The sequence below is a fragment of the Lytechinus pictus genome, chromosome 1 (genome assembly GCF_037042905.1).
Source record: "Lytechinus pictus isolate F3 Inbred chromosome 1, Lp3.0, whole genome shotgun sequence".
NCBI classification, from domain to species: domain Eukaryota; kingdom Metazoa; phylum Echinodermata; class Echinoidea; order Temnopleuroida; family Toxopneustidae; genus Lytechinus; species Lytechinus pictus.
In genome coordinates, this window is record NC_087245.1 from 17,296,888 (window position 1) to 17,308,324 (window position 11,437).

The 11,437-nt window shown below is 39.1% G+C and overlaps 1 protein-coding gene across 1 annotated transcript; it reads right to left on the reverse strand.

The window, feature by feature from the left end:
* Window positions 1-6,517: 6,517 nt before the first annotated feature.
* On the reverse strand, window positions 6,518-11,101 carry LOC129265260 (uncharacterized). Its single transcript, XM_064105089.1, has 2 exons — window positions 10,997-11,101; window positions 6,518-10,388 (listed from the first exon to the last, which is right to left on the reverse strand). The coding sequence occupies exon 2, from the start codon at window positions 10,378-10,380 to the stop codon at window positions 8,644-8,646; it is 1,737 nt and encodes a 578-aa protein (XP_063961159.1). The 5' UTR covers window positions 10,381-10,388; window positions 10,997-11,101; the 3' UTR covers window positions 6,518-8,643.
* Window positions 11,102-11,437: the final 336 nt, after the last annotated feature.

Genomic DNA, 11,437 nt, shown 5'->3' on the forward strand with positions numbered 1-11,437 from the left:
GATATGATTAGTATGAAAGGCGAGCTTAGAATCCCATTGTAGCACTAGAATCTTCGCCAAAATTGTAAACACCCCAACCTGGACCAAGGGGATGTTTCATTACATTAGTGTTTGGGAACTTCAACCAACTTTACGAATGACTGCAATATAGCAAGCCACAGTGGCGTACCGTGGGTCACGGCATGGGGGGGGGGGACCAACAAAAAATTTGAGTCACTTTGATAATGCGAGCACGAGCTAAAAAAAAAATTATATTCAGACCTAAAAAGGGGACATTGTAAGCAAATTTTTGTCATCACCTGTCTCGCTAAACAAACAATGCGAGCTCGAAGCGCGAGCTGAAATTTTTGTATATATTGACCACAAACGGGCATTTTAAGTACTATATTTTAGGAATATACATATCTCACCATAGTCATCTAATGAGAGTGCCAAGTGCTTGCTGATTTTGTTAGAATTACATCTAAACACATGAAGCAATTGTAGTCATTGTTATCATGATTAACATACGCATCTCACTAATCAAATATTGCGAGCGCGAGCTGAAAATTTAGGAAATTCAGATCCGAAGAGGGGCATTTTAAGGCCTTGTTTGTAGGAATTCACGAAGACCATACGTATTTCACCAACCAACCAAATGATGCGAGCGCGAGCTGAAATTTTTGTATATATTGACCCCAAACAGGGATATTTTAAGGACTATTTTTAGGAATTCATGAAAAGCAGACATATCTTACCAATCCACTAATGCGAACGTAATCACGGACAGGAATTTTGTTTATGTTAAGACCTTAAAATGGGGCAATCACTTTAAGTAGTCATGAAAAAGAAGTATTATGTCACTACATAAAACAATAATAACTCGAAGTGCGAGGAAATATATTTGGTGTATATTGACTTGAAAACGGGAGATTTTATTACAACAGGATTATATATCTCGATAAACAGACAATGCGAGCACCAGGAAGCAATGAAGTCATAGGCCCTGAGCAAATTACGTTTCATAAAGTTATGAAAAAAAATGTTTCTTACGTAAAATAATTATAATATAATATAACATCATAATGAACAATAATTTCTTCTTTCCCACTAGGTTTCTCTTCTTTTTCCCTCTTTTTCTCCTTTTCCCCGGTTTTTTTTTGGCCAGCCGATGGGGGGGGGGGGGGGGGGGGGCACGTGCCCCCTATGCCCCTCGTAATTACGCCACTGGCAAGCCAGTTGTGTTATAAGTTATGTACGGAAGTTGAAATTATTTTTATTATTAACACAGATTTTGTAGTTTAAATTGTGTAATTTGTTTGAAAATACATCATAATTTCTTGTCAGGATGGCTTGCGTGTGAAGTCTGCGTTCGCGGAGCAGGGGTCACCGCACTATCAGAGATGGTTCTCAAAAGGCTGTGCTGTCTCATGTACCAGTTGTTTAATTGTGTTAATGACATAAAACTTTCACAGAGGTAACTGGTTTGGAATCCGGGGGGGGGGGCACTTCCATTGAAGAGTGGATACCATGCGCGACCATGGGGTCTCGAAAAGCACCCTAAACAAGTATGTTCCATATTCTGAAAATGCACCCCTTAACAAGTAATGGCGTGTGAAACCCTACCCTTAACAAGTATTGGAAACAAAACTATACCCTTTGCAAGTATTTCCTGAATTGAACCCCTAATATTTTAATTGTTATGTCACGGGCCCGTCGTGGCGGTCGTCAGTTTTATTTTATTTCATCTCGTGCAAATCGGACTCTAAATACGTAGTGTTGGGGCAAAAAGGACGTCCTTTATAAAACCTTTTAGTCTTTCTTATACCCTCGCAAATTTGACCCTAAACACGTAGCTTTCCTAGCGAAATAGATACCCTTTTTTTCATTATTTTAGTGTTTTTGACAGCCTTATTACGTTACGTACGTAACGTGCCCTATCTTGAAAAAGACATCTTTCTACGAGTTATTTTGGTCGCGCATGGTATCCACTCATCAATGTAAGTGGCCCCCCGGGTTCGAAATACTACTCAACGGTCTTTCGTGAAGAACACCCCCCCCCCCCCACGCCGGCTGCGAAATTATTTTTCCTTCGAACTTTTTGTTCATTGCACATCTGCACTATGATCATTTTACAGATATCATAAATATTCATTAACATCTCTACCGATGATCGGCAAGATGGTCATTTTCCGTGATAATTTGTTTCTCGAAAATGATAGTTTCGACATTTTGAAACAAAATTGAGTACGCAGGCTCTTCACCGAGGTCGTAATTCATTTTGTCTTCACTTTAGTCCAATTCATGTGACGTGGGTAGACATGTGCATTTCCTGTGTGTTGTTCAGCTTGATGTATCGCGTGATTGTTTCCAATCATGGACTAGTTTAGTAGGTCCATGCCCCAATCAACAAACTTCAAATATACTTAAGATTTTTTTAATTGCAAATTACATTATCTCTTACAATGATATCTCTCTTTCTCTTTGTTTTAATTCTTTCTTCTTCTTTTTCTCCCATTGCCGCATACATGGCATAGGCCTACATTCTCGCTTTCATATGGGTGTCGATCGGTGTTCGAGCATATATAGGGGGGGGGGGGTGACTGATAAACATATTGTTCTCTGTGAGGGATTTTTTAGGGGGTGGTCATTGGCTTTATGAATCTAAATTTCTTAGGGGGCAGACATGGCATGATGATTTTTGTTTAATGTTTATTGCTATTTGATGAAACTATTCCTTTAAGAAACCATAAGAAACCTATGGATGGAGATAGAAAGTAAAAATCCAGGATAAATGGGAATGTTCATATTTATGTGGGGTTTTTTACATTATCTTTTCGAAATTAACCCCCTCCACAGCCCATCTCCATCGAGTATCGATCTCTGATTTATCTTTTTTTTTCAGTTTTCTTCATTCAGCTTCATGATGTAAAATAGTTGAACATACAAAAGTTGATCGTTGATTTCCGCTCAACAACACACAAATGAGCATGCACATGCACTCACATCGCATTTTTAGTAGTAGATCTACATTGTTCAGTTGGACTAAAGACAAAATGAATTAGAACTCGGTGGTAAGTATACTCAATTTTGTTTCAAATTACGTCTTTGACGCTTGATCGAAATGTCATTTAAATCGTTATTATTAAATTCTTCGAAAATGTTTAAACTATCATTTTCGAGAGAATAATTAGCACGGAAAATCACCATCCTGCATGTATGTCTATATTTGTAAAGGGAAGTTGAAATTATTTTTATTATTAACACAGATTTTGTAGTTTAAATTGTGTAATTTGTTTGAAAATACATCATAATTTCTTGTCAGGATGGCTTGCGTGTGAAGTCTGCGTTCGCGGAGCAGGGGTCACCGCACTATCAGAGATGGTTCTCAAAAGGCTGTGCTGTCTCATGTACCAGTTGTTTAATTGTGTTAATGACATAAAACTTTCACAGAGGTAACTGGTTTGGAATCCGGGGGGGGGGGGCACTTCCATTGAAGAGTGGATACCATGCGCGACCATGGGGTCTCGAAAAGCACCCTAAACAAGTATGTTCCATATTCTGAAAATGCACCCCTTAACAAGTAATGGCGTGTGAAACCCTACCCTTAACAAGTATTGGAAACAAAACTATACCCTTTGCAAGTATTTCCTGAATTGAACCCCTAATATTTTAATTGTTATGTCACGGGCCCGTCGTGGCGGTCGTCAGTTTTATTTTATTTCATCTCGTGCAAATCGGACTCTAAATACGTAGTGTTGGGGCAAAAAGGACGTCCTTTATAAAACCTTTTAGTCTTTCTTATACCCTCGCAAATTTTACCCTAAACACGTAGCTTTCCTAGCGAAATAGATACCCTTTTTTTCATTATTTTAGTGTTTTTGACAGCCTTATTACGTTACGTACGTAACGTGCCCTATCTTGAAAAAGACATCTTTCTACGAGTTATTTTGGTCGCGCATGGTATCCACTCATCAATGTAAGTGGCCCCCCGGGTTCGAAATACTACTCAACGGTCTTTCGTGAAGAACACCCCCCCCCCCCACGCCGGCTGCGAAATTATTTTTCCTTCGAACTTTTTGTTCATTGCACATCTGCACTATGATCATTTTACAGATATCATAAATATTCATTAACATCTCTACCGATGATCGGCAAGATGGTCATTTTCCGTGATAATTTGTTTCTCGAAAATGATAGTTTCGACATTTTGAAACAAAATTGAGTACGCAGGCTCTTCACCGAGGTCGTAATTCATTTTGTCTTCACTTTAGTCCAATTCATGTGACGTGGGTAGACATGTGCATTTCCTGTGTGTTGTTCAGCTTGATGTATCGCGTGATTGTTTCCAATCATGGACTAGTTTAGTAGGTCCATGCCCCAATCAACAAACTTCAAATATACTTAAGATTTTTTTAATTGCAAATTACATTATCTCTTACAATGATATCTCTCTTTCTCTTTGTTTTAATTCTTTCTTCTTCTTTTTCTCCCATTGCCGCATACATGGCATAGGCCTACATTCTCGCTTTCATATGGGTGTCGATCGGTGTTCGAGCATATATAGGGGGGGGGGGTGACTGATAAACATATTGTTCTCTGTGAGGGATTTTTTAGGGGGTGGTCATTGGCTTTATGAATCTAAATTTCTTAGGGGGCAGACATGGCATGATGATTTTTGTTTAATGTTTATTGCTATTTGATGAAACTATTCCTTTAAGAAACCATAAGAAACCTATGGATGGAGATAGAAAGTAAAAATCCAGGATAAATGGGAATGTTCATATTTATGTGGGGTTTTTTACATTATCTTTTCGAAATTAACCCCCTCCACAGCCCATCTCCATCGAGTATCGATCTCTGATTTATCTTTTTTTTTTCAGTTTTCTTCATTCAGCTTCATGATGTAAAATAGTTGAACATACAAAAGTTGATCGTTGATTTCCGCTCAACAACACACAAATGAGCATGCACATGCACTCACATCGCATTTTTAGTAGTAGATCTACATTGTTCAGTTGGACTAAAGACAAAATGAATTAGAACTCGGTGGTAAGTATACTCAATTTTGTTTCAAATTACGTCTTTGACGCTTGATCGAAATGTCATTTAAATCGTTATTATTAAATTCTTCGAAAATGTTTAAACTATCATTTTCGAGAGAATAATTAGCACGGAAAATCACCATCCTGCATGTATGTCTATATTTGTAAAGTGATCATAGTGCTCGTGTTCAACAAACCAAAGGTTCGTAGGAAAAATATGTTGTTCCCCCCCCCCCCCGGCTATGTCGAAATGGTGCTGGCGGTGCCGGCACCACAAACCTTTAAGGGTGATTTTAGTCAGGCCCCCAAAAAAACATAAGAACATATTGACAGTGAAAGAGAGAAAGAAAGATGGAGAATTGCAAAATAAGAGAGAGGAAGAAAACGAAGAAGAGTAGAGGGAAAAAAACAGATCGAAAAATAGAGAGAAGGAAAAATATTTATGAAAAAACGAAGAAAAGAAAAAAACCCGGAACAGTCTCGAAAAGTCTAAAATTTTGTTTCAAATTATGTCCGTCAGAAAACCATCCGAATTTGCGGGGTTTTTTTCTTTTGCTCTCTCCTACACACAAACGGTAAGCAATCTAGCACACAATGTGATGGGCATTATTTTTTACTTTCCCCCGAAATGGGGGATTAGATTCAAATTCCCGGGGGAGGGGGACCACTTCCATTGACGAGTGGATACCAGGCGCGAACATGGGGTTTCGAAAAGCACCCTAAATAAGGGAAGCAGGTCTTTTCCAGATTATGAAAATGCGTCCCTTAACAAGTTAACAAGTTAGTATTTGACGTGCGAAACCCTACCCTTAACAAGAAAGTATTGGAAATTTTCCCGAAAATACGTTGCTTTCCTAACAAAATATATCCCTTTTTTCAGTATTTTAAATATCTGTTTTGACACCCTTATAACGTTACATATACGTAACGTGCCCACTCGTCGCGCCTGGTATTCACTCGTCAATGGAAGTGCCCACCCCCCCCCCCCCGGGCGGCCCCTCGAGCTCTGGGAGGAATCAAGTGTGGCTCTGGAAGCTCGTCCTAAATCGGATATATCGCTGTTACCATAGTAGCAACCAGAATTTTGCATACGAAACGCAGATTGAATGTTTCCGTCGCGGATGCGAAACGTAAAAAAAAATTCTCATGTCACACAACTTGCATTGCAGGACAGTGTTTTGCGTCGGGCCCAAAAGTCTCTTCCAAAATCAATATACCGTCGTAAAGTCCGTCCGCGTTGCACAGCGAAAAGTGGGAAATGAGAACATATTGACGATCAGACAACTTTCTAATCTTGGCGATTCTGCTATTATCCGGGACCTATTCGTCTTTGATTCGGGGAGCTCCCCGGATCAGAGACGAATAGGTTCCAAATCCACCGAATAAGGCCATATTTGGGCAGAATCTGTACAAATCTATTCTGGAAAATTCGGTGTTGGTGTAACCCTGGATCTATGTAATACTGAATTCAATCAGAATCATTAAATGCCGATAGTTGATTAATTTATTTTTCAAGACCATATAACATGCAGTTAATTTTACATTTTAATTCGACAATGGGTATTTATATATTTTTCATACTGGAATCCACATTTGCATTTTTATACAAATTTACATTATTCGTCAACATAACATCCTACAATTATTGTAGGTGTATATAATTCTATTCCAATATATTCATAATATGTTAAATTTTCCTGTATATTCGAAGTGTGTTTTAATATACATTCTCAGAGCGTTTGATATGTTTGGGCTCATTCGTCAGCCCAACGAGAACATGTTCATGCTTATAACTTTTACTGCGTAATCTAAGAGATATATATTTTCCAACTGCAATCGAAAATTATTAACGTACTCCGAATCCAATACGCACAAAGGCCTCTGGAATTCGAACAAGATTGCGAACTAGAGTAATTGTGAATATATTCGGCAACCTCATGTATCTCCTACAAATTTCAGGTGGCTTAAAATAGGAAAACAAGGCAAAAGCAATTTTGTGTCTCGCCCACTTGTGAAAATAACCAGAAATATCGTGATTTGCGAGGGCACTCAACAGAATTGTATCGAAACTTCATTGTGAAATGACTGGGATGGAATAAAACTTGTCATAAAAGTCTTGCAAGTAAACTTAAAGAACCTTTGACTTTACCATGTGACTTCTGACTGCAGCACAACATGCAGGTCGCCTAAGTCCATCTACCATTCAAGTTTGGTTGAAAAGTTACTTACGGTTGCGGATTTAGGTGTCGTAAGAGAGTATTGCATGTTAACTTTAACGTTTGCCTAAAAATGACCTTTGACCTTACCATGTGACCTCAGACTGCAGCATAACATGCAGGTCTCCCAAGTCCATCTACCATCCAAGTTTGGTTGAAAAGTGACTTACGGTTGCAGAGTTAGGTGTCATAAGAGAGTCTTGCAAGTAAACCTCAACGTTGACCTGAAAATGACCTTTGACCTTACCATGTGGCCTCCGACTGAAGCATAACACGCAGGTCCCCCAAGTCCATCTACCATCTAAGTTTGGTTGAAAAGTGACTTACAGTTGCGGAGTTAGGTGTCATAAGAGAGTCTTGCATGTAAACTTTAACGTTGACCTGAAAATGACCTTTGACCTTACCATGTGACCTCCGACTGTAGCATAACATGCAGGTCACCCAAGTCCATCTACCATCCAAGTTTGGTTGGAAAGTGAATTACGGTTGTGGAGTTATGTGTCATAAGGTTTGTGACGGACGGACGACAGACGACATTTGGATCCCTAAGTCTCGCCTTCACCTCTGGTGGGAGAGACAAAAAGTGGGCTTGTATTGGATTAGTGAGAAAAGTTTATAAGAAAAGAGGGGAATCCCATTGGGATATTAATGTCAATAACAATCAAAGACGCTATCAACATCAACAGTTATTTCAGCGATATTTCAGTACCACTTACCACCCCCACTACGAAGTCATATATTGGAAAGGGCTCAATTTTAATAAATTACATACACTTGTTAAGGGATTGCTTTTTCTAGATACGCCACTGTATTGCTGGATGTTCAGTGGGTTCAAGGACTAGCCGAGTCAACTTCAAGGACATTCTTGCAATTTGAAATTCCCTCCCGAATATCGGCGGTGTTTCTGTTTATATTACGGCAACATCTCCTTGATTCTAGCTGATTTCGAATAAGTATAAAGGGCGTGATAATGTCATTCTTCCATTCTGATCTACATGAAGATCACAATGCCGTTGACTAGCAAAAGTCTTAGACAGCTGAGTAAAGTTTGTTTGCGTGCCATCAGCTATATATTCCTTCCAAATAAATATACAAATATCGTTTCAGTATTCTTTAGTAGATATCATAAATTAATATACTATCACTAAAAGAATCCAGTAAGATGTAATCATTGTCGTGTGTGTCTAAAATGCACAGAAGGGCTGACCGGTAACTTGATCTCCCGGAGACTAATTGAAAGAGATTCATTCTCGTGTCCATGTAATAATAATAATAATAATAGGCATTTATATAGCGCCATCTATCTATCTACATACTACAGCTGGTTACTAATTCATAGATACGTATTATTCTAATGTGTATCGGCGATTTAGATTATTATGAATAATTAGATGTGTGTCGCTCTATAGTGACTCCCGGAAGATGTAGAGTCTGTCTGGAGTACAGAAAGCTATCTCCCCACTCTCGAATGTTTGGAGAAAGTACCACATTCTTTTCGAGATTTGAAAGTGAAAGTCACTGATGATGATTTTCATCATTTTGAGCTCACTTGTATAAAGACAGATGTTTGCAACACCTTCCTTATGGTTAACCCATGCAATGAGAACCGTGTCATCAGTGCACAAACATGGGAATCCAGAGAGGTCTTCTTTGGTGACGCTATGCAGGATGGTTCCTGATATGCTGTCGACCACCCTTATTGCATTTAAGTCTCTAACCAAGATCTTGTTGCATGTCGAAAATGAGAAGATCTGCTGAGGTTCGTATTCATCACACTTTATCTTTCTGATTGGCATCCCACCTTCTGCATCGAACACGTGTATCTCTTTTAGTTTCCTGTAACCGATGAAAATGTGACCATCTATATCCCGTGCAAAGCCACCCATGCCACCCTCCACATTATCCAGTGAGCCAAATATGAGGGCAAGTTTCTTACATTTTGGGGTATAGAGAGTGATAATGTTATTTTCACCTTTCCGTACAATATAGCAGCCATCTGGCCTATATTGTAAGCCCCGAACTAAAACATTCAGCAGAACTCTATCTTGTAATGTACCATTAGCAGAATATGTGACTATTCCTCCTGCATGGCAACCAACGGATATGTCGTTGTTTGGAGATACTGCTAAACTATCCATACTATTAGATGTTGGTAGCTGCTTGTCTGCCACCAATCTCCATTGTTTTCCTCGGCGAACGCAGCCCAGGATATTTCTGGCCGTTCGGTTGTCGCTTTCAAAGCGAATGCGTTCACTTTGGTGAGTCAATCTTCTTAGCCCTTCCTGATCAGGTTCTGATTCCTTCAAAAGCTTTTCCAGCTCTTCACAAATGGTTTCGTGTGCTTTCAGAAAAGAGGCTTTCTGCAGGAAACATTTTAAACCCCCTCTTACTAGCTCACTAACCTTGTTGATATCTGTCACTTTATGATTAGTGATCTTTTCCATTTCTAGTAATGACGTTTTTATCTTCTTCAGTTCATTCACAACTTTGCTCTTAAGGAGCTCCTTACGCTCCATCAGCTCTGCAACAGATTTCTCAAAAGCTTGGTTGATGTCGTCATGGAGTTCCTTCTCTACCTTCTCACATGCTTCCCGTTGTTCAGCTATACAGGCAACGTATTTTTCGATGTCACATATCTTTGTCGCTGCTTTCGCCAACAGTTCATCAACATTGCTTTTCACGACATCTTTATGGTGTTCAGATTCCATGACCGTGTGTCCCTCCTGTACATGCTCACCAATGCCACACTTGTAGCATATGTACTTCCCGCAGTTGGCGCAGAAACATTCCTCATCACCATCCATATGTTCATCGCAAGTACAGGGTCTCTTCAATGTAACGTTAGCTCGTTGTAAATCATTGACATTAATTTCTTTATCGTTCTCAGCCGTTATTACCGCCACCATAGACTGGAATGCTTTGCTCATCGGCAATCCACCAACGTCACCATCTGGAATTGGTGTGGTTTCTCGGCATACTGGACAGGAGATGTTTTGTTTATCCCGTTGAGAGTTGAGTAGAAACTCTAGACAACCCCTGCAGAAGGTATGGGAGCATGACAGAATTCGATGATCCTTCAGAAAGCCCAGGCAGACTGGACACTCTAGATTCCTACCAATAGATTCTCTGAGTGAAGCCATCTTGTACCCTGGAACAGAAATTTAAAACGATTTTGAAATAAAAATAGACAAAAACGTACAGCGACGAAATAGTAACAAAACTTGTAGAATATAAAGAGAAAATGAAAGAGAGAGGGGTTAAATATGATTTTATTTCTGAATATTATGTCAAAATCTATCACAACATTGGACTTTTGAATAAAAAAAATAAAAAAGCTGAAACTTTTGCTCTCTCGCAACTTTTCATTAAATTTTCCCAATACGCCATATCTACCCCCTCAACTGCCCTAAAACACCCAGTATTTTCAATGATTCCTTCGGATTATTCCCAAAACTAACCCCCTAATAATCCGTAAAATCGGAAACACGCATGCGGTACAGATGACCATCTGAGTGGGAATTGGGAGAGGGTGTTGACCTAAATCTCATTTCTACCATTTGTTTAGTAAGTCGGTAGCTCTACCCCTATTAAAAACGTGATGCACAAGAGTTCCAGTGCGTTGAAACAACGAGGAAGATACTAAAGCATATTGATAGCATGCATGATAGAAAAACTTCAAAATAATCTGCAATACCTATGAAATGAAGAAAACACGCATATCTGTTCAAGAGAGTCACCCAATCTGGTGTAGCTTACCTCGGAAACTTCTTTTGTTAAATGGGAGGAAAACCGAGTAAAAAATCCAACACTCGGGAATCTATAACTGTTCAGTCATGACACACGAATAAGTGTGCTAACATTGCTCAATACGGAAAACAGAAGCCAACATGATTGCGCAATGTTTTTTTTCTTTCTTTTTTTTCTTTTTGTTGTTTTGTTTATTTGATGTTCCCATGGCGAAGTGGATGATGAATATGACAGTGACTCATGACCTACACTGTTTCCATTTCCTTCCTGGCTTGGATTATTTCAGCACATTTTCATAGGATGAGGAGAGTATAGATAGTATGGATTAACATACTCCGTTGGTATATAATCTCTTCTCCTATATATGATATGATGGAGAACAGCGAGCTCAGTGGTTAAATTCCCAGTGCATCAATTAAAATCTTCACCAAGATTGTACAAGCCCCCAAC